The sequence below is a fragment of the Macrotis lagotis genome, chromosome 3, assembly GCF_037893015.1.
Source record: "Macrotis lagotis isolate mMagLag1 chromosome 3, bilby.v1.9.chrom.fasta, whole genome shotgun sequence".
In the NCBI taxonomy this organism is placed as follows: domain Eukaryota; kingdom Metazoa; phylum Chordata; class Mammalia; order Peramelemorphia; family Peramelidae; genus Macrotis; species Macrotis lagotis.
Window position 1 is genome coordinate 109381373 of NC_133660.1, and position 25139 is coordinate 109406511.

Sequence of the window (25139 nt, forward strand, 5' to 3'; positions counted from 1 at the left end):
AAAAAGGCCTGGTAACTCACCTTATTTAAAACTCATTAAAATTTGGAATTATTGTCAAGGCTATATTTAGGAAAATCATATATCAAAGATATATATTTAATCTCCAATATGATAAAAGTGATTTTTAAATAAGATAATTAAAGAATATATGTATGAAAATTTTATAAACTCAATTCCAAATTCTGTAAATCAATTGATTGCCTTAATGTGAGAACATATTAAAAAATTTAAAAATTTGTCAAGCTTGTATAAAGTTTATTACATGTTAGCATTTTACATTGTCCCAGTTAATTTGCATTTGTCCCAGTCAATTGCCACAATATTAGTCATGTATAGGGTTTGGGACTCTGAACTGGTAATTTTTTCTGACCAAGAAATTCTCATTGTGCAAGTCCCCTTCATCAAGAAAGATCCACAATTTCCATATAGCTTACAGCCTTAGTAATATTTTAGCAGAAAATAGAAAACAACTGACATTTGATTTTCTTCATTTTCCTACTCTTACAGAGAAATTCATTGATACTCAGTGGGTTCATTTTCCTGTCATCTAAAATAAAAAAAAAACTTTTTCCCATTTGACAGGTTCTAGCTTCCTAGAAAGCATGTATTTGAGAAAGACAAGAAAACCAGCATCCTACTCAGATATAAATCTCCTGAAGGCTCCAGGAGTCCCTATTTAACTGAATAGGACTTGATGTGTGTTCCTTTGTCTTCTGTTTTCATACAGATAACTACAAGAGATAATGAATAACTGTAGTGATTCTTTCCTCATATCCAGTGGCATAGTTCATTTAGAGAATCATCAAGATCACAAAAGAGGTATACTACATTAAGTCACATAATTAGCATCTTCTCTTCATGGATATAAGAACAAAGGTTCATATATCATTGAAATTGCATCCCTAAGCTCAAATATTATTTGAAAGACCACTGTCACCAAAGAACTTACAGAAGACAGATCTGGAAAAAAAAAGATTCAAATGGAATTTCATAGAGGAGATGAATAAAAAAAATACTTGTTCAATTTACTCCCTGGAAACCAGGGTAGCAGCTGTCAGTTGGTTATCTGGTTCTGAAATACTCACTAAAACTAAACCCAACTCCATGGCGGGGTGGGTATCACAATACAACAAAAATAACCCAGTAAATGGGTATATTCTGTATATTTTGTTTAATGGCAGGATGATTTCAGAATTTTAAAGCACAGATGGTGAAGATATGCAATGCTGACATAACTCAAGGATCCTGTATAATCTTGGAGCATACAATATAAAGACTCTATTGTTCATTTCTCAAACATATAGATTACTGAAGGCTGCCCTTGGGTCTATCTGGGAATAGGATCAAATACTAAATGCATAGTCTTGGAAACATCCAGAAATTTTCCTTTTGATAGCTGCGTGAACTTTCTTAAATAAGGGAAAAATCACTGTGCAATTTTAAGTTCCATTTCAGCACATTACAAAGAAAAATTTAATAATCACTGAACCATAGTAGTCTGTAAAGTATGTTGTCCAGCCAGGGTATGCATGATATTGAACAGAATGTCTTAATACAATGCAGAAAAAATAGTAACTTATTCATTTATTACTGGAAGTGACTTGTGGAACTTTGTGCTTGATTAAAATATTTAGCGACTTCGAATAAAAATATAGTTGGTAAATACAATGATAAACTTCTGAATGGGACTAATTTTATTTTGTTGATATTATTTTGCCATTATTTTCCAAAATATATCTAATATTAAGCTATCCCAAATTAAAATAATTCTCATCTTGTGTTTCATAGTCAAAGAATGAAAAAAGGACAGATTTGTGATTTATTTTGGTAGGGGGAACACCTACATGAAGAAATTGCATCTTTCAATATAGATCAGTATCTTGTCTACAACTTACAGGTCTAGAGTGTTGAAACAACAGCACTTAGAAGTTAAAAGACATACTTAGGGTAATATAGTTAGCATGTGACAGAGGTGGTTCTTGAACCCTAACTTGCCTGGTTTTCAATGCTATCATTCAATTCATTAGGACAGGCTACTTCTTCAGTTAAAGAATAAAACTACTCATTAAAAAAACCTTGTAAGATTATACAAGCTGTTTTTCTTTCTTCTTCCCTGCAATAATTCAATACTTAGAAATTTGCAAAAATCTATAATGCAAACAATAGAATAATAAAATGAGTATAATTTTTTGAAGAAATAGAATTAATACGTCCCTAAATAAAGAGGAAATTAGTGAAATGTTTATAATTAATAGCATTCATTTTTTATAATTATTCTCTATAATGTTAAAGATATATACAACTATTTGTTTTAGGCATGTTTAAATGAATTCATATAATGCAGAATATTATATACATACAGCTTTCCAATTGCATCTTGCAACGTTGTGTATCCATAGGAAATAAGGTCAAATCCAAAGGGCAAGAGAGAGTAATAGATAATCTGAAAATATAAATATAGTGCTTAGACACCAATGAAAACAACTCTCAAGTGTACCACTGTTTTTAGAAGAAAAAGATAAATGTGCATATTGGGTCAAATATGATACAGTACCTCATACTAACTAAGACATCTCCATCCCGAAATATAAACAGGAGGATATTTTCCTGTGTAACATCATGAAAATTTGCACTCTTTTCATTGGCAAAAAATAGGTCAGGCTTCCAAAGACACTTGAACATGGTAGGATCCACTGTCAGTGCATCTGAGCCCCTAAAATCATTAGGAAGCTTCAGCCGAGGATCATTCCATTTTTGCCTCAGGAAGATGTTAACCCTATAGTCCTAATTATGAAAAAAGAGAAAAAATTATGTCTTGCTAATAAAAGAAAATGTTAAAAAGCTTAGAATGAAGTTCAATAGTTTCCAACAAATATCTTAAGTTTATTGAACTAAAACTTTACTAAATTTTATTTTTTGAACAATGAGTAAACAAATTACTAATAATATAAACATCAAAAATTCAATGTTCTTTTATCTATTAGTATCATATAAATTTGCTTGATTCTATGAGGCAAGTAAGGAAAATTTTAAATGGAAGAAAAGAAAACTCTTTTTTAAGTGATGTAAGATTTCAGTTGCATACACCTTCCATTTTCCCAAATGAAATACTAAGAAAGGCTTACATTATCAGTTGCCAACCAAGCTGTGAAATATGTGCAGCTGGTGATGAGTTTCCAGGGCCAGAGAAATTAAGGTTCATGACACTCTGTGTATTCTTCCATGTCTTTATAGAACTACCGAAGAGGAGGGGAAAAAAGCAGCTTACTCTAATCACAGGCAGAAAGAGGATTTCTAAGACTGTAGCAACACTTCAATCATCTCTTTGGCTTGCTTATAATGTATTATAAGGGAATCAAACATTTTCAGAGATGAGAGGTCCCCTGATCCAATCCATCCCCCCCCCCAAAAAAAAATCTCTTCTCAACAAATGGACATCAAGCTTTGTTTAAGACTTGTTTAGAGACTTCGCATAAACTGCCTCCTGAAGCTACAGATTTCACTTCAGGAATCCTGAGTCACAGGGATCTATGGAATTTATAATAAGATAAGCTGAGAACTCTAGTGCTGTTAAGTTTTGTGTCCTATTTTTAAGACCCCATTTGGGGTTTTCTTGTCAAAGATATTGCAGTATTTTACCATTCCCTCTCTAGGTCATCTTACAAATGAGGCAACTTAAGTGACTCAACCAGAGTAATACATTTAAGAAGTGTTTTAGGCTAGATTGGAACTTGAGTAGATGAATCTTCCTGACTCCCAACCCACTGCCCTAACCATTGTACCACCTATCTGCCCATTTTGAAAACTATTTTTTTAATCTAAATGCTTTCTTTTATAATTTATTCTGAGAAAGGGCTCACAGGTTTTATTTATCTGATGGCCCAAAGGGTCTATGACACCAAACACAAAATGGTCAAACTTTTGTCTGGCTTAAGCATAAGACTCATCCCTCTTTCATATGACAACTCATTAAGGATAACTGTCTTATCACCTCTCCCACAATCTTCTCTTCTCTTCTCTACCCCAAACATTCCCAGTTTCTTTAACTAACTCTCACAAGGCAGGATCTCAAGATTCTTCATCAGCCTGGTTGTCCTCCTCTGGAAGAAAATCTTCTCAAAAAAACATGTAAGCATCCTTGCAAGTAATCACCCCAAGCTTCCATTCAAACACACTACTCATTCTTCAGAAGAATGATAAAAGCTTCTAGATTTGAAAAACTATGTTTGAGAAGCTATTGGAAATAGAAGAGGTGTGTTTGAATTTTAAAGTTTTATATTGATAGTAATTAAAATGTGTTTTCAATATGCTCAAACATTTTAAAATCAAAGGACTTCATTATAATATCCAAGAGATGAACTGAGAAAAACAAATTATGATGACAAGTGAGCTGCGATCTCTTATTGGTAGTCACAGCTATCTTGCAGGGATTACTATGCATGATAGGCAATAATACTTCATATTATTTGGGACTAACTGGTGTAAAGGTTTTTCAGAAATCATATTGTTTTATAAATTTTGTAAAAAGCATGATATACTTTTATATTACATTAACAATAACTTTCATAATGTTGTCCCATGCCCTGCCTTCTGACACATTAACCACCAAATATCAACACACACACACACATGCAAACATACAAATTTACACAAGGAAAAAAAGCCCTCTACTGTCTTTCTAAATAATTTTGCAGATGAGATTCAAGATGTACCTTCCTCAAACTGAGTTCCCTCTATTATAAATGACAGTATATCATGATTCCAGTACTGTCAATGGCAAAGCAGTGGCTAGCTCTCTGGACCTGAAGTTAGGAAAACCGGACTAAATCTGGTCTCAAATACTAGCTATCTACGCAAGTAATTTTACCTCTAACGACCTCAGTTTTCTCATTTGTAAAATGGGGATCCATTCAAAAGTTTTTATGAAGATAAAATGTAATATTTGTAAAATGTTTTGAAAACCTAAAACTATGTAACTACTAGCTTTTCTCATCAAAGTAATTTAACATTCACTAATATAGATATCATGACACATTATAAAATGGGGTTCAGATGTGGATGCTGCTTTTATAATGAATATTCCTAAGAAGAGTGGCACTGTGAGTAATGAATAGGTGTGAAATAATGCTTGACTTGAAGTCAGAAAGAGTTAGGTAAAAATTCCGCCTTAGACATTATCTAGAACCTTGTGTAGATTATTTGACCTGTACATTATTGGAACAGTTTCTGTTATTAGTTATTAAGTGTTAGATTTATAAAGGGAGTTCCCAAGTCAAAAACATAGACACCTCACATCTTCATATATTAATAGATAGAGAATTTCCAAATAAGGGCAATTAGGACAAGGAAAAACAAAATGAGACTCAAATAAAGAATGTTTAACATAGAAAAGAAAACCTTAGTGAAATATGATTGTTGTTCATTAATTCAGCTATACTTGACTCTTAAGTGATCCCATGGACCATAGCACATGAAGTCCTTCTAAACTACACAATTTCCCATTCTGCCCAAGCTCATGTTCATTATTTCCTTGACACTATCTAGCCATCTCCTCTTCTGCTGTCCTCTTCTACTTTTGCCGTTTTTTCCCCAACTCTCATCAGAGCCTTTTGTTTCTAATGGGTCTTCTCTTCTCATTATGTGATCAAAGTATTTAAGCTTCAGTATTTTTCATTCTAATGAGTAGTCTGAATTAATTTCTTTAAATATTGACTAATTTTATCCCCTTGTTGTTCAAGGGACTCTTAAAAGTATTCTATAGCAACACAATTGGCACCACAAAAAACATAGTTTTGACAATATGGACAAAAATATAACAAAAATATGCCAAAATTTTGATAAGGTGATGCTTTTTAGTATGCTGTCCAGATTTGTCATAGCATTTTTTTCCAAAAGGAAAGCTTTTTTTTTTTTAATTTCATGGGTGCAATCAACCTTTGTCCCAATCTTCAGACCAATACTTCTATTTCTTCTGACTCTACCAGGAAATTATGGGACTGGATACCTTAATTTTTTGTTTATTTTTAATATAAGTGTTTTTAAATGTAAATCTTTAATGTTGTTTTATGTTGATTAATTTCTTATGTTTAATTCATTTTACTTTTAAATAGTTTAAACTATTTATGTCTAATTAATTCCTGAATTTATATTTAATTTCTTTTCAAGTTAAGCTTTAAGTCAGCTTTAATACTCTCCTCTTTTTAATTCTTTACTTTCTGCCACTAGATTTCTATAACATGTATATCCAAGATTGCTGTCCCAGTAACCTTAATTCTAGCTTTTGATTGTGTACTTCTTGTGAAGTACTTTATTATAAATTAAATAAATAGGAAGAAAATAACTTTATTATATTTTCTAATCTTAAACCAAATTAATTATTCCATATTCAATTCTAATTATTGCTTCTTAACTCACAAGCAGTTTCCTCAAAAGAAAAAGATTATCTGGTATTACCATCTCTGAGGACTTGCCACATTTTGTTGTGATTCACACAGATAAAAACTTTCATGTAGTCAATGAAGTGGAAGTATATGTTGTTGTTTTTTTCTGGAACTCCCTTGTTTTCTTCATAATCTAACAATGTGAACAATTTGGTCTTTAGTTCCTCTGACTCTTTGAAAAGCAGCCTGCATTTCTAGTAATTCTTGGTTAACTCATTGCTAAAGTATAGTTTGCAGAATCTTAAGCATAACATTTCTGACATGTGAAATGAGCACAGTAGTTCAGTAATTTGAATATTCTTTTCCAATCCAGTTTACCCAAATTTGCTGACGTATTGAATGTTGCACTTCAACAGCATCATCTTTTAGGATTTTAAATAGTTCAGCTAGAATTCTTTCATTTTCGTTACCCTTTTTGTTAGCAGGGCTTCCTAAGGGTCCATTTGACTTCATTCTTTAGGATTTCTGACTGAAGATCAATAACCATACCATAACACGTATGAGTGATATTAAGATATTCCCTGCATAGTTCTTTATATTCTCAACAAATCTTCTTTACCTTTTCTCTTTCTATTTAATATACAATATGATAGCTGTCTTTACCTAAAGAATTTTTATGTGGAATGAATGATTAAATTCATGATGCATACTTATATTGATTAATTACAAAAGTATTTGTTAAGTATTTTGTGAAAAAGGAGACAGTACTTAAATTAGAGTTCTGGCCAGGGAGGGATATTTTAACAAACAAAGTCACTGGGATGATGATGAGTGGAGCATAGAAAAGTAGAGCAACATGTTATTTCCTGTAAGCAGTGGTGTTATTGATACAATTATGGTTGAAGAGTTGGAAAGGAATGGTGTGAAATGTATGCTTAAAGTAGTAGAGGGGGCAGAGCCAGCTATTTGATAGTGAGCCATATGACTTGCTTAGGAATGAGAAAAAAAAAACGATTCCAGAATGAGATATCCTCCAGGGCAAACTCTCCAAACCATTCTATACTAGACTTGTTCTGTTTGGCCCTAGAGGCCAGGGAGTAGAAAAAGTAGTCTTAAATTGTAAAGTGGCAAATTAGACTTGATCCAATATAAAACATTTTAGAATTTTTAGTGATCCAAAATTAGAGAGAGTTGTCTTAAGAAGTATTAGGTTGGGGCAGCTAGGTGGTGTAGTGGATAAAGTACTGGCCCTGGAGTCAGGAGTACCTGGGTTCAAATCCAGTCTCAGACACTTAATAATTACCTAGCTGTGTGGCCTTGGGCAAGCCACTTAACCCCATTTGCCTTGCAAAAAAAAGAAGTATTAGGTTAATCCCATAAAAGACTTTCAAATGAAATCTGAATGACCTCCTGATATGATATAGAAATAATTCTTCCGGGGGTGGAGCCAAGATGGAGGCATGAAGGTAGAAATTTATGGAAACTTGTTCCCCCCAAATTTCCAAAAGCTGTCAGATAATGACTCTAGTCAAAATTTAGAGGGGCAGAACCCAAAGAAAGTCTGAATGATACAATTTCCCAGTCCAAAACAACTTAGAAGTTCCACAGGAAATCTGTTTCACCAGGATTGGGGGGGTTGGAAAAAGCTTCTGTGAGCACAGCTACAACTGGTCAGGTGCCTATATCCCTGGGGTGCCTCATTGTGGCAGTGGGGGCAGTTTCCAGACCTCCTGGCCCAGGGATCACCAAGAACAGCTTGAAGGGGTGGTGAAAGAACACTGCCACATCAGAGTGAGTACAGTGCAAACTCTGACTTCAGAGAAGCCCAGTGGTGAAAGCCTGCATTGGGAATCAGGGAAGCCAGCCTGCACCTCCAGACCACAGGCATGGTAAGGGGGTCTGAGGAGACTGCACAAGTTTCTCTGCTCTCCTTGGGGCAGGACTGTGCTGTTTGCCCACAATCAGATCCAGGTTGCAGTTTGGGCTCTTATACCGCCATAGCCAAGCAGGGACCCTCCTCACAGCTCCAGGGCAGAGGAGCAGGCCTGTGGTCATGCACATAACAAAGCACAAGCAAGAGAGTAGTCAGAGTTTTCTCATAAGATCTGGGTGGAATTAAAGTCCCTATGGGTGTCCCCAAAACCCCCCAAAGCTTTGGAAGTGTGGTAAATCAGTCATAGGCTGAGGAAATGAGCAAACAAAAGATAAAGAAGAATCTGATCACAGAAAATTACTTTGGTCCCATGGAAGATTCAGAAGATGATAAAATCCAAAACCTCCAAGAGAAATAGAAAATGGACTCAGGCTATGGAAGAGCTCAAAAAAGACTTTGAAAAACAATTAAGGGAGGTAGAGGAAAAATTGGGAGGAGAAATGAAAGCAATGCAGATAAAATCATGAAAACCAATCAACAGCCTGGTGAAATAAATACAAAAAATACTGAAGAAAATAATATGTTAAAAACCATTTTAGGTTAAATGGAAAAAAGCAACACAGAAGGCAAATGAGGAGAAGAATTCCTTAAAAAAGCAGAATTGGCCAGTTGGAAAAAGATAAAAAAGCTCTCTGAAGAAAATAACTCCTTCAAATGCAAAATGGAACTAAAGGAAGCTGATGACTTTGTGAGAAATCCGGAAGAAATAAAACTATTCGCCAAAAGCCAAAAATTTAGAAGAAAATGTGAAATATATCATTGGAAAAACAACCAAACTCAAAAAACAGATCCAGAAGAGATCATTTAAAAATTATTGGGCTACCTGAAAGTCATGACCAGGAAAAGAACCTAGACTTCATTGCTATATTATATAGCAAAATTGCCTTGAGGTCCTAGAAGCAGAGGGTAAAATAAAAACTGAGGGAATTCACCAATCACGTCCTGAAAGAGATCCCAAAAGAAAAAAACTCCTAGGAATGTTTTAGCCAAATTCCAAAATGCTCAAGTCAAAGAGAAAATACTAAAAGTTGCCAGAAATAAACAATTCAAACGCCATGTTTCTATAGTCAGGATTACAGAGGATCTGGCAACATCTACATTAAGGGCTCAAAGGGATTAGAATATGATATTCTGGAAGACAAAGATATTGGTTTACAATCAAGATTCAACTACCCAGCAAAACTGAACAACCTCTTTCAGGGGAAAAGATGGATTTTCAATGGAACAGGGGACTTTCTAACTTTCCTGTTGAAATAACCAGAGTTCAACAAAAATGCTGATCTCCAAGTACAGGACTCAGGTGAACCACAGAGGGGATAAACGGGAAGGACTAATTATGAGGAACATAATGATGTTAAAACTGCTTGTATTCCTGCATGGGAAGAAGATACTGATAACTCATGAATTTTCTCATTTATAAGAGCAGTTACAAGGAGCATATATAGACAAGGTACAGGAAGGAGTTGAGTATGATGGTATAATATAGTAAAATGAAGAAGTCAATGAGTGATAAAGGAAAGTACTGGGAGGAAGTGAAAAGAGAGGAAGAAGGGGTTAAGATATTTCACATCAGAGTCAAGAAAAAGCTTTACCAATTGAGTGGAACAGTGGAAGGCAAGGGGGAATGAGTGAGCCTTCATTCTCATCAGAAATGGCTCAGAGAGGAAATAACATACACACTTAATAGGGTATGGAAATCTATTTTACCCTAGAGAAAAATGAGAAGAAAGGGATGGGATAAGGGGGAATGGGGAAGGGAAGGAGGAAATAGATTAGAGAAGAGAGGGAAGATCATGTGAGAGGATACTCAGATACAACACATTTTTGAACAGGGACAAGGTGAAAGGAGAGTGTCAATAGCATAAATGAGAGGGGGAAGGAATAGAGTGGAGGGAAATACAGCTAGTAACAGCAACTGTGGGAAAAATGATGAAGCAACTTTTTTGGTGTATTTATGATAAAAGAAGGAAACTCATTCCAGAAATAGAGCTATTAGAATCTGAACATACATTGTAGTACATTTTTTCTCTCTCACTATTTTTGAGGTTTCTTATCTTTTTTTGGGGGGGGAGGGTTTGTGTTTACTTCACAAGATTATTGTAATAATATAAAATAAACAAACAAAAAAAGAAAGAAATACTTTTTCTAAGATTGGCTCTAAGGGCTCTCTTTCAAATCTGAGTTGTAAGAATTCTGTATACAAACCAATAAAATTAAAAAAATATTTTTCCTCATATGAAGTTCACAGTATTATGTGCAGAAAAGTACCCTGCTCATACATATAGTTTAATATATTCTCTCCATATGAATTTCATTTTTCTAAATATTAGCCAAAGTATCATAAAATTTTCTCCCCACTAACATCTCTCTCCCTCTCTCTCTCTCTCTCTCTCTCTCTCTCTCTCTCTATATATATATATATATATATATATATATATATATATATATATGTGTGTGTGTGTGTGTGTGTGTGTGTATATATATGTATATATAAATGTCTTTATATCATTTGTCAACAAGTCAAGGACAGAACATTTTAATAAGGACAAACCTGATAAATATAGAGAAAGGACATTGTGAGCCTTTGGCATGTTAAGAACAACAGTTAAGTAAATATATATATTGAATTTCAGGATGATATGCCTTTGTTCAAATATATAATTGTCCTAAATATTAAGATAAAGTACAATAGAAATATTTCTCCATATTAATAAATAGTTGTCTATTCTAGCAAAATTATTTCACAAGAGGCCTACATTCTTCAGTGTCTATCTATCCACTGCATTTGCCCTGGTGCAACCTGACACTGATATTATCTTGAATGCAGTCTAAATTTGATTTCAGTCTGAAATTTATATCCTCAAAGGACAAATCTGAAACCAGTCTTCCAGTCCTTAATTTCATTCCAGAGGCACTACTGTATAAATTATCCCTTCCATATTTACTTAATGATTCCTAAAAATCCATCATTCTTTACCTTATAGTTGAATTCATGTAAAAATGGAAAATGTCCATGACAGGACTAATCTTTTCTATATTACTAATCATTTACCTGTTTTCAGTAAATTTCAGAACATTTCCTAGGAAATGTCTTGATAAAAGAACAAAAAAAGAAAGAGAACCTTAGAATAAGTGAAAAACAGGTGACTGAGTGGCTAATAAAGTTGTAAGCAACAATTCCATCTACTTCACAATTTTCCCTATTTCTTTTCAGTGATGTCAGATGTTTTTGTAACGTGGTCATTCAGTAACCCAATGAAACATAGTGTAACAGACCCTGCCATCCTCCACTATCACCTGATGTCTATCCAAGTTCACATTCTTTGTTTTCATGACTCTATCTATCCATCTCAACCTCTTCTGTCAGGCAGAATCAAGATGGCAGGGTGAAGGCAGCATTTCCTGGGAACTCCTTCCCCCCAAAACTCCAAAAGCCAACAAATTATGACTCTAACCAAAATTTAGAGGAGCAGAACCTACAGAAAGATTGAGTGATATATTTTCCCAGTCCAAGATAACTTAGAAGAAAGGTGTGTTTCACCAGGTCTGTGAATTAGAAAAAGCCCTGGTCATAGCACAGCCCCAGAACAGCTTGAAGAAGCAGGGAGAGAATTCTACTACACCAGAATGAGTGTGTAGTGAGGGAGCAAAGGCCGCAGAGCCTGCATCAAGAATCTGGAGAGGGCAGACAGCACCCCCAGAGCACAGCCCAAATTTTGGTAGGGGATTGGGGAAGACTTCAGAGATTTCTCTGTTCTCTGTCAGGGTGGGACTCTGCTATTTGCCCACACTCTGATCCAGGTTGCAGTTTTGGCTAGGTAGCCAAGTGGGACTCCTCCTTGCAGCTTCAGGTTAGAGGGAGGTGTGGTGGTCATCTACATATCAAAGCACAGGCAAGAGAGCATAAGACCTTGGAGGAATAAAGGTCCCAGTGGAGTGTCCTCCCCAAAAACCCCAAAGCCCTGGAAGTGATGTAAATTAGTCCTGGGCTGAGTAAATGAGTAAACTACAGAAAAAGAAGAACAGGACCATAGAGAATTACTTTAGTCCCATGGAAAATCAAAACACATAATCAGATGATGACAAAATCAAAATGTCTGCATACAAAACCTCCAAGAGAAATAGAAAATGGGCTCAGACTATGGATGAGCTCAAAAAAGACTTCAATTTCAGTATTTAAACTTTTGTGAAAAGTCTGATATAATTTCTTTAAGTATGGAATAATTTGACCTCTTTACTTTCCAAGGGACTTTCAAAAGTCTTCTCCAACACAATTCAACAGTGTCAATTGTGTAGCCCTTAGCTTTATGTATAAACTAACATAAGGAAACTATTCAGTGTTTCTTATGCTTCTGATGATACCATATGACTGTGAATCATTGAACAATTCCTTTTTTCTATCTTTTTCCATCTCACCTATCTCTTGTGCATTCTCTTCCACTCTTACATGCATGAAATCAAAATGTGCATACATATATTAAAAGATAGCTTTAGAATCAGGAGGACCTGGGTCTGACACATGCCACCTGTTCAACCCTAGGCAAGTCACTCAACATTCTTAAGGATGGAAATTGTAGAGCAGATAACAATCTGTCCTGGCAAATGCCTTTGCATTTACTAGAATTCCAGGGAATTCCCTTGACTAATGAAACCACTAATTTTGAGTGAAAATATTGTGTGCTATATACTATAAATTGAGAAATCTTTATAGTATTTTATCAATTCTCAAAGGAATTTCATCATTATGATACATACATACATACACATACACATATACACACAAACACACACACACAAACAAATTTAGGCTGGTAACTATTGATGTCTTTCCTATTATTTTGAGAAGACAGAAACCTCCATTATTTTCTCCAGTGGTTTGATATCTTCCCCAGTTATAGAAAGATTAAAATCTTATCCTTTTGCAATTCTAAAAGACATGATAGAAAATACCATCCATATCCAGACCAAAAATTACTAGGTTTAATTTTTAAAAGTTGTCACACATCATAACTTTTTTCTCTAAGGATTTAGTTCATTATTAACATGGATCTAGGTTTAGCATGGTTATGCATGTAAAGCTTATATTAGATTTCCTTCCATCAGAGGCAGAGGGAGTACTGGAGAAAAATGTAAATCTCAAAATCTTGCAAAAATGATGGATGAAGGGGCGGCTAGGTGGCATAGTGGATAAAGCACCGGCCTTGGAGTCAGGAGTACCTGGGTTCAAATCCGGTCTCAGACACTTAATAATTACCTAGCTGTGTGGCCTTGGGCAAGCCACTTAACCCCGTTTGCCTTGCAAAAACCTAAAAAAAATGATAGATGAAAAACTACCATTGAATGTAGTTGGAAAAATAATATTAATATTTAATTAAAAAATAAAAAACTGATTGAGCTTTTTAAAAAATGAAATTTTCAAACTTTCATCATGTCTATGATGGAAATCTTATGTCCATCCTTAGTCTGATGCTTTTTTTTTCTTTAGTGCTGCTTCTATTGGCTCATATCAAGATCTAAGTTACTAAAATTCAAATGCATTGATTCTACTGTCCTCAATAAAGACAATATTACTAGTGTCTGAGGCTGGATTTAAATTCTCATCCACCTGACTCCAAGGCCAATGCTCTATTGCCATCTAGGCAATAAGTACAATAAAGATAAATACTTTTAATTATTTTGTAATTAAAATTTTCACAGATCTATCTCATTTTATGTTTATTATTATCCTTACAGTTCTATTTATAGAGGGTATTGAGAAGATCTGTTTTGGTTGGATCTCAAGCCAGCTTATTTGTTAGTTCTTGAAGACTTTTTGCTCTTCTCCAGATTCTGGGGTTTTGTTTTTTTTTTGGTACTGCCCATAATTCATCACACTTCTCTTTAATATTTTGCAAATGACATCAGCAAATGAATTATATCTTACTTGCACTATATCTCTGTTTATTAAAAAATTCTGGGGCAGCTAGGTGGTACATGGGGCAACTAGGTCGGGCAGTGGATAGAGCACCAGGCCTGGAGTCAGGAGTATCTGAGTTCAAATCTGGCCTCAGACACTTAAATAATTACCTAACTGTGTGGCCTTGGGCAACCCACTTAACCCCATTGCCTTGCAAAAAACCTAAAAAGAAAAAAAAAATTCTGAGTTGTTTTGATTTCTTTGTTGGATTTACTGTTTTACATCAATTAAGTTTCTAAAATATTAGCAATGATTCTTTTCATTTCTTTTTTAAATTATTTTTATTTTTATCAAATTTTACAATTTTCCCCCTAATCTTGCTTATCTCCCCTCACCCCCACAGAAGGCAGTCTGATCATTTTTACATTGTTTCCATGCAATATACTGATCAAAACTGAATGTGTTGAGAGAAAAATCATATCCTAAGGAAAAAAATGAAATATAATACATAGCAAAATTAGATAATAAGATAACTTTTTTTTAAATTAAAGGTAATGGTCCTTGGTCTTTATTTACATTTCACAATTCTTTCTTTGGATATCTCACAGACACCCCAAAATTGTCCCTGATTGTTGCACTGTTGAAATGAGCAAGTCCATTAAGTTTGATCATCCACCCAATGTTGCTGTTATGGTATACAGTTTCCTTCTGGTTCTGCTCATTTACTTTATTTCTGCATATTATTCATTGTGTTTTAAAATGAATTATAAACAAAATTAATTGACCAACAATTATTAGGTATCTGCTATGTTCAATGAACTGGGGATAGAAGCACAAATAACAAAACATCGTTTTTCATGATCTCTTCAGGGTATATAGACACAGTAGTAGTAGTATTGCTACATCAGAGAGTATTCACATCTTTATTGCCCTTTGGCCTAATTCCAAATTACTCTTCAGAAAGGTTGGATGAGTTCACAGCTCCACCAATAGTGTATTTGTGTCACAGATTTCCTATATCCCTTCCAACATTGTTCATTGTCCTTTCTGGTCATATTGGCTAGTCTGCAAGGTGTAAAGTGGTACCTCAGAGATGCTTTAATTTGCATTACTCTAATAAATAAAGATTTAGAGCAATTTTTTCACATGACTATAGAACACTTTAATTTCCCCATTTCTAAATTGCCTCAGCATATACAGTGACCATTTGTCAATTGGGGAATGACTTTTTTTAAAATAAATTTGACTCTGTTCTCTATATATTTTAGAAATGAGAACTTTGTCAGTAATACTAGTTGGAAACATTGTTTCCTAATTTACTACATTTCTTTTGATCTTGGTTACAGTGGTTTTGTTTGTGCAAAAGCCTTTTAATTTAATGTAATCAAAATTACCTAGTTTGTTTTTCATCGTGTTCTCCATCTCTTCCTTGGTCACAAACTGATTCCCTTTCCATAGATCAGACAGGTAAACTATCCCTTGTTCTCCTAGCTTGTTTATAATATTTTCTTTTATTTCTAAATCCTGTATGCATTTGATCTTATCTTAGTATAGGTTGATCCAAATTTCTGCCATACTAAATTCTATTTTTCTCAACAGTTTTTATCAAAGAGCGAGTTTTTATCCCAAAAGCTGAACTCTTTAAGTTTATAAAAAATGAGATTACTATAATCATTTCCTGTTATCTCTTTTGCACCTTATTTCTTAGTCAATACCAGACAGTTTTGATGACTGGTGCTTTATAATTTTGGATCTGGTAGGGCTAAGCCATCTTCATTTGCCCTTTTTATCATTAAATCTCTGGAAATTGTTGACTTTTTATTTTTCCATATGAATTTACTTGCACTTTTTTTCCCTAGCTCAATGAACTATTTTTTTTTTTTGGAATTTTGATTAGTAGGGCACTAAATAAATAGCTTAATTTAGGTAGAATTGTCATTTTTATTATATTAGCTTGGCCTATGCATGAGAAGTTGATTTTGCCCAGTTACTTAAACCTGATTTTATTTGTGTGAGAAGTTGTTTTATTTATTTTAATAGAATTTCTGAGATTGCCTTGGCCGTTAGACTCTGAAATGTTTTATATTGTTTAAAGTTACTTTGAATAAGAATTCTCTTTCTAGCTCTTGCTGCTGTATCTTGCTAGCAATATATATATATATATATATATATATATATATATATATATATATATTTGTATGTATATACTGAAGATTTATGAGGGTTTGTTTTATATACTGAGACTTTGCTAAAGTTGCTAACAGTTCCTAGTAGTTTTTAAGATGATTTTTTAGGATTCTAGGTATACCATTATGTCATCTGCAAAAAAAAGTGAAAGTTTTGTTTCTTCCTTCCCAATTCTAATTCCATTTTTTTCCTCTCTTATTGCTGAAGCTAACATTTCTGATACAATATTAAATGTTTAGTGGTAGTAACAGGCATCCTTGTTCCACCCATGTTCTTATTGGGAATGCCTCTAGCTTATCCCCATTGCATATAACACTTCTTAATGGTTTCAGATAGATAATGCTACTAATTCTAAGGAACAATCTATTTATTCCTATGGTTTCTAGTGTTTTTTAGAAGGAATGTATTTTGTCAAAGGCTTTTTCAGCATATATTGAGAAAATCATATGATTTCTGATAGGTTTGTTATTGATATAGTTAATTATATTAACAGAATTCCTAATATTGAACTAACGCTGCATTCTTGGGATAAATCCTGCTTGGTCCTAGTAAATTATCCTAGTGATAACTTGCTATAATCACTCTGCTAAGATTTTATTTAAGATTTTTTTTATTTTTTGCAAGGCAATGGGGTTAAGTGGCTTCCCCAAGACCACACAGCTAGATAATTATCAAGTGTCTGAGGCCAGATTTGAACTCAGGTTCTCCTGACTCTAGGGGCCGGTGCTCTATCCACTGTCACCTAGTGGACCCTATTTAAGATTTTTGAATCTATTGTCTTTATAGAGATAGATCTATAATTTTCTTTATTTGTTTTGACTCTTCCTGGTTTAGGTATCAGAGCTATATTGCTGTCATAGAAAGAGTGTGGGAGTTACATCTTCACCTATTTTTCCAAAGAGTTTATAAAGACTTGGAACCAATTGTTCCTCAAATATTTGAAAAAATTCTGCTTGTGAATACATCTATCCCTGGAGATTTTTTTAAGGTAGTACAATAATGACTTACTGAATTTATTTTTCTGACATAGGGTTATTTAGGTATTTAATTTCCTCTTTATTTGCGCTGCACAACTTATGTTTTTGTAAATATTTATCACTTAGATTAACAAATTTATTGGCATACAGTTAGGCAAAATAATTCCAAATTATTACTTTAATTTCCTCCTCATTGGTGGTAAGTTCACCTTTTTCATTTATGATACCAGTAATTTGGTTCTCTTCTTTTTATCAAATTAACCAGAGGTTTAACAATTTTATTTGTTTTTTTTTCATAAAACCAACTCTTGGTTTTATTTATTAGTTCAATTATTTTTTGCTTTCAATTTTATTAATTTCTCCTTTAATTTTTAGAATATCTAATTTGTTATTTAATTTGGGGATTTTATTCTGCTCTTTCTCTAATTGTTTTTTAGTTGCATGGTTATTTCATTGATTTCCTCTTTCTCTGATTTATTCATGTGAGCATTTAAAGATATAATATATTCCTGGACAACTAATTGCTTTGACTGTATCCCATAAGTTTCACTATGTTGCCTAATTATTGACATTATTTAGTATGAAATCATTAATTATTTCTCTAATTTGTTGTTTGATCCACTCATTCTTTAAAATGAGCTCATTTAATTTCCAATTAGTTTTAGGTCTCTCTGTCCCTGGCATTATGATTTTTATTGCATTATGATCTGAGAAGCATATATTCACTATTTCTTCCTTTCTGCATTTGATTATAATGTTTTTATGCCCTAGTCCATGATGAATTTTTGTGTAAGTGCCATTTTTACTGAAGAGGATAAAAGTATATTCCTTTCTATCGCCAATCAGTTTCCTCCAAAAGTCTATCATGTCTGGGTTTTCTGACATTCTATTACTCTCCTTAACTTCTTTCTTGTTTATTTTATGGTTAGATTTATCTAAAACTAAGAAGGGAGGTTGAAGTCTCCCACCAGTAGAGTTTGCTGTCTATGTCTTCCTGTAACTCATTCAACTTTTCCTCTAAGAATCTGGATGCTATACTACTTGGTACATGCATATTTACTATTGAAATTGAAATATGGTACTTTAGGAGTGTGTAGATTCCTTCCTTATCTCTTTTAATGAGATCTATTTTTGCAGCTACTCTGTCTGAGATAAGGATTGCTACCCCTACTTTTTTCACTTCAGCTGAAGCAAAATATATTTGCTCTAACCTTTTACTATTGATCTATATGTACTTTGTGTTTTAATGAATTTCTTGTAAGCAACTTACTGTAGGATTCTGGGTTTTTAATCCATTCTGCTAATCATTTATGTTTTATTGGAGAATTCATCCCATTCACATTCAAAGTTATTATTAATAACTCTTTATTGCCCTCCCTGCTATCTTCCCTCTGTTTGTATTTTTCTCCATTTTTCACTTTATCCATATTCCCCAGTATTTTTTCTGAATACCACCACCTTCAGTGTGTTTGCTATCTTATATCTTATATCTATATATCTATATATCTTATATGCTATATTATATCTTATATCCCCTTTCCATTTGCCCCTTCGTCCTTCCTTTCCTTCTGTTAGTTCTTCTTTTCCTCCCCCTCCCCCTTTCCTCTTTTAATACTTGAAAAGTAAGATAAGTTTCTTAGCTTTAAGTAAGTGTGTGTATGTTAACTTTAAGCCAAAACTGATGAGAGTAAGATTCAAGCAGTTCTCACCTCCTCCTCCCTTTATCCCCTCTACCAAAATAGTTCTTTAAGGCTTCATGTAATGTGATTTTTCCCCATTCAATCACTTCCATCCTCCCGTCTCTTTACTATCTCCCCTTTTTTAAGGAGATAATGTTTTTAAATCATTCTATCAGAGTCACAGATAAGTCATGAGCCCATGACTTCTGGCTAAGTATATGTTCTCTAATAGATTTACAATTCTGAAGCATTAGGAGAATCTTTTTTCCAGGTGGGGATATAAGCCAGTTTCATCTTATTGGACAACACTTTTTTTTTCTTTTCCCTTTTCTTACCTTTTCGTGTGTTGGTTTTCCTGTTTGAAGTCCTAATTGTATATTTAGTTCTGGTCTTTTCATTAGGAAAAATTGGAAGCCTCCTATTTTTTTGAATGTTCATCTTTTCCCCTTGGAAAAAAAAAAGGCTCAGTTTTGCCAGATAGTGAATTCTTGGCTGCATTCTAAGCTCCCTTGTTCTTTAGAATATTGCACTCCAGCTCCTTTAATCCCTTAATGTTGACACATCCAGGTCCTGTGTGATCCTCATTGTGGATGCTTGGTATCTAAATTGTTTCTTTCTGGCTGCTGGCTTGGTTACAATATTCCTTGTTGTTTTTGTTTTGGGATCCCTTTCTGGAGGGGATTGATGTATTCTTTCAATAACTATTTTGCCCTTTGGTTCCATGATATTGGGGCAGTTTTCCAGCACTAATTCCTATAATATTGAGTCCAGGCTTTTTTTTCTTCAGTGTTTTCAGGAAGCCCAATGATTCTTAAAGTTGTCTTTCCTGGATTTATTCTTGAGGTTAGTGGTTTTGCTGATGAGCATTTTCTTCTATCTTTTTTGACATTTTGGTTTTGTATAACAGATTATTGTTGTCTCATGAAGTCATTAGTTTCCACAGATTCCATTTTTTAGAGAAGAATATTTTCTTCATTTACCTTTTGCAACTCCTTTTCCAATGGGTCAATTCTATTTTTGAAGGAGTTTTCCATTTTCCCAATTAAGGTTTTGAGAGAATTATTTTTCTTTTTGCATTTCTCCAATTGTATTCCCTAGGGATTTGCTTTTTTCAATGTGTTAATTTTCTCTTGAGTTTCTTTTCCCAAATTTTCCATTTGAATTTTAAACTCCTTCCTGATCTCTTCTAAGAAGTCTTTCTGGGATGAAGAACAATTCATATCCCTCTCAGAAGTTTTAGCTCTCTCTGCCAGTTAGGATCTTTGTCTTCGATGTAACTTTCAATGGAACCCCTTTCTGCAGGCCTTTCTTTTTCCTAGGATGTTGCGTTCACAGACCCTTTAAAAACCTTAGAGGATTTGCTCCCTGGGATGGCCAGTGGGCTGGCCAGTGGGAGTGCTAAATGCTTTCTCTGGAGTGTCTGCCAACATTTTTTGTGGTCCATTCCCTAGACCTGGGTTTGTGTGTGTGGGGGGGGGGGGGCGGGAGCAGCAGGGTCTGAATTATCCTTGGATAATATGGGCTGGGCCCTTGGGCTAAATAGTTAATCTTATTATTCACTTTGGACTGAGAGAGACCTGTTGGCGACACCTGAGCCTGGTGGGGGTGGGGAGGTTGCTACTCTGTTTTGGGTAGAGTCCTTTTCTCTCACCAGAGTGGGGGGGCTCAACAGGAAACATGGGGACTCTGCTGAAAATATGGGGTACCCAGGCCTGGATTGATGTCTAGCCACCGCACTGGAGCTCTCCCCCAGCTATGCTGCTCTTCTGCCTGCTCACAAAGCCAAAACTTCCAAAGCTGTTCTCAGGTTAGTCCTGAGTGGTCTCACCTCACTGCCCCTTGGTTGGCTCTCTGCTCTCTGTCCCTGGTTCATCCACATTCCTCTGAGGCAGGTCTTGTTGGTAGATATTCTTCTCCTTTGCTCTTTCTGGATTTTGTGGATCTGAATTCTGTTATGAGGCTTGATTTATATTAATTCTGATTGTCTGGCTTCTCTCTGCCATCTTGGCAAGAAGTATCTAGTTCATTTTATTTCTTTATATAATTCTAATTTTTAGATGGCAATACAAGCTTAACGTGACCATACTTAACTACTATAGTTACATTTAGTTTTTTTCTTCCCTTTTTATACAGTTTTTTTGCTTCATTTGGACAGTCAATAATTTTATTCATAGCGAAAATGTTATTGAAGTTAATGTAATTGAAGTTAATCTGTTCCTCCAAGGACAGATAAACTGTTAACTAGTCACTGTAAAAATGATCTCAAATTGAGAAGGTTCTAGTTAAATTAATATTTATAAATGGGCTACAAACCATGTGATTATAGAATCTTTAATCTCCCCACAAATACACTTTATTGATAACCTTCCACCATCACTGCATCAAAGGAAATAGAATACTTAAATAACCCTATCTTAGAAAAAGAAATTAAGCATATAATCAATAAATTCTCTATTAAAAAGTTAAATGACCATTTAAATTTACAAGTGAGTTAAACCAAATATTTAAAAATCATGAATCCCAATATTATATAAACTATATGAAAGGTAGTTAAAGGGAGAGAACAGAAACAAAAAAAAAACTATTGAAAAATTTTCTTAATGAATATCAATACAAAAGTTTGATTAAATACTAGCAAGGTGATTATAACAGTATATCACAATAATCATTTACTATGATCATGTGTCTACATCCAAAGTGGAAAATACCAGTAATACATTTCTGGTTCAATTTTAGGAAATTTATTAGCATCATTATCAATAATTACATCAATAATTGACCAGCAGCAAAAATCAAATAATTATCTCAGTAGAAATAGAAAAAAGCTTTTGACATAATACAACATTCATTACTTTTAAAAACATTAGAAGTTATGAGAATAAATGGAGCCTTTTCTAAATTGATATATAGTGTCTAAATAAATTAAGATCAAAGATTATCTTTAATACAGATAAATCTGAAACCTTCCCAATAAGATCAGGAGTGAAGCAAAAATGTTCATTATTTCCACTATTGTTCAATATCATATTTTATATATTAACTATAGCAAAAAAGACAAGAAAAAAATTGAAGGAACAATATTATGTAATAAGGTAATAAGAGAGAGATGAATACAAAACGAAGGGAACAGAATCAGAAGAACATTGTACAAAATAACAGCAATATTTTAAGAATGATCAACTGTGAAAGATTCAGTTACTTTGCTCCATAAAATGATCCAATCAATTCCAAGTGAACAATAATGAGAAAATATTATCCACCTCCAGAAAGATAAGCACTAAACTCTGAATACTTTTTGCTTATATTTAACTTTATTTTCTTTGTTTTCTTTCATATCACTAATATGAAAATTGATCTGCATTGTTTCACATCTATAATCACTTTCAAATTGCTTGCCTTCTCAAGGAGGACAGGAGGGTAGACGGGAGAGAATTTGGAATTCTAACATTAAAATTTAATGTTAGAAAACTTATGTAATTGGGAATTATTTAATGAATTAAATACAATTATATTTTTAAAAAACAGGTTCATGTCAAAGCCTCTCATGGGAGGATCAAATATAAATGGAGATCGACTATATAATATTCACTAACACATATCATAATGCACACAAAATTTATATAGCATTAGTCTTACCTCAATAAACTTACAATAGGATAGGGGAGATAAGAGATGCAAATAATTATAATCAGAGAGTACTTAATATATGCATCAGGTAAAGAAATATTCATATATATTTAACCTATATACATATGTATGAGCTTGTATGTGGGTGTGAACTCAGGCTATAGTCAAGATCACTTAGAAGCACAATTCATGGACAAGATGATATATAAATTTGATTGCAAAGGATGTATACAATATTTAAAGTATCCAGAGATATTAAATGGTATGAGAAGATAGAAATGAAGATAGCATTCAACACAAAGAGAATATTATGAGCAAAGATGAGAAAGATTAGCTTCAAAACAGTATACCAAAGAAGGCCCAGAGGAAGGAAAAGCTCAAAAATAGCCACATCCAGGAATATAATCAATTGATTAGCAATAAAGTTTTATAACTCAACATATTTAGACTCTATAGGTAAGGACAAGGGCAAGAAAATATAAAGTATGTATTGTATAAAGAGCTGAAATTGTATAATGGCATTAATTCATATTTTATAACTCTTTATGGATCATAGTTTTTCCTCCAAAAGTTACTTTATGAAATTGTCAGAATAAGTAGTATTGTCCCTTTTCTGGTTGAGACAAAACTGAGCTATAAATTGTAATAAGTATTCAAAATTGAATAGGATATGATACCTAACCCTAAGAAGGTTTCACTAATAATAGGGCATGTGACACTTAATCAAATAACCATAATAAGTCAATATTTAATAAATTCCATATTTAAAGAATGAACATGTGAGTTCAGCAGAAAGGAAGATTATTCATGGAGGAGATGATATTTGAATTAGATGCAAAGGATGAGTAAGATGTAAAGAAGTGAAATGGGGGAGGGGAGAGAGCAAAAGAAGGACATTCCAAGTGGTTAATGAATTCCCTCAAAATCATACTTGTAAGTATTCCTTAAAATAAGAAAAAGGAGGGGAAAGAATCTAAGGCAAATTTCCCCCAAAATATCCTAAATCCTTGAAAGATGAGACAACAGTGACAAATTTGTTCAATTATGCTATGGTTATTAATATCAAGTGAGGCATAAAATGAGATGACCTATTTCTACCATGGCATTTGCACCTGTCATGGCAGATGCCTAAAGAAAAATCCAAATGGAAAAAGCATTTCCTATAAATGGTGAGATCACCTGGAAGTTCCTGTTTTCAAATGAAAGTGATTTTTTACTTCATTTAGTCTTAATATATTTTAAAGTCTCAAATAAAATCAATATTTATTCAAAATTGTTGAGCCTAATTATCAACACAGGAAAAAATTGTGAATGTAGGTAGCCTTTTCAGATTATGCTGTATGTTTGGATGGGTACTTCATAAAACTGATCTAAAATATATCACTCGTAAAGACACTTAGTATGTACGATTAACTGGATCCAGAAATAAATAGAAGAGATTGGGGCAGATTGCATTTTTAAAAGTATACTGTGCTTTTATTGTTGCATAACTTCTCTCTTAAAAACAAGACCTCTTTAAACATAAAACTTCTTTTCATGCTGGATACTACAGTCTCCAAAAAATTAAAGTTGTCAGCTAACCAAAAGGCATTGGAGAAACACATGGCAGGTGTGACTAGATGAAGCATATCACCACTGAAGAATTTCCTGTAAAAGGGTTAGAAAGAATATTAGAAAAATGCATCACCAGAAAAGGAGATGGTTAGGTCATGTTAAAAGAGCAAGGGACAACCAATGGAGAGCCAAGTGCTGAAATGATATCCAAGCAAGGGCAAGAAAGTGAGGATGAATCTCACATGTTGACTGGATCAGTTTTGAAATGCATATGTATGAAAAGACATGAATAAGAACTTAGTCAAATATATGAAAGCAGGTACCTAATCCAGTCTCCAGCATAGGTGAAGCTGAATTCAAGCATTCAGTAAATATTAATTGATTGATGATTTATTGGATCACTCTGATGATGATTGTTATTAAAATAAATACCATATAGTATAGTATGTATAGTAATGATAGATATTTTCTAATGACTCAGTCTCTAGTGGTAATTCTAAAACTGTTTTGTGTAATAAGAAAATTGTTGTAATAAGGGTATAACCTCACAAAATGATTCCTTTAAAGAATAATATTCTTTTGGAAGTTTTAGGAATATTTTAAGAAAGTCATCACTTTCTTGGAAAATCGCTTCAGCTTTCTGATCTTTTTTATCTATAAAATAAGGAACATTTTATGATTTATATTCATGTTGCATGCATATTTTTATGTCACTGCATCAATAGATATTTTATTGTATGTTTCTCTGAATGTAATTGAACTTCTGCCTACTGTTTAGAATATTAAATAAGGAACTAGATTGTGCTGAGCAGAAACCCAATCAGAACCTAAGACTGATGCAAGGACTTTACTCATAATTATACATCTTATGAAATCCATATATCTTATCTGAAAACTGTCCCCATA

General features: G+C 33.6%; 1 protein-coding gene across 1 annotated transcript in view; it reads right to left on the reverse strand.

The window, feature by feature from the left end:
* Positions 1-25139, reverse strand: part of GLRB (glycine receptor beta) — a 101233-nt gene that overhangs the window by 32664 nt on the left and 43430 nt on the right. The window contains exons 4-5 of the mRNA XM_074227428.1: positions 2555-2784; positions 2361-2443 (exon numbers count right to left, since the gene is read on the reverse strand). Coding sequence (XP_074083529.1) covers positions 2361-2443; positions 2555-2784 — 313 coding nt within the window. The remainder of the gene's footprint in view (positions 1-2360; positions 2444-2554; positions 2785-25139) is intronic.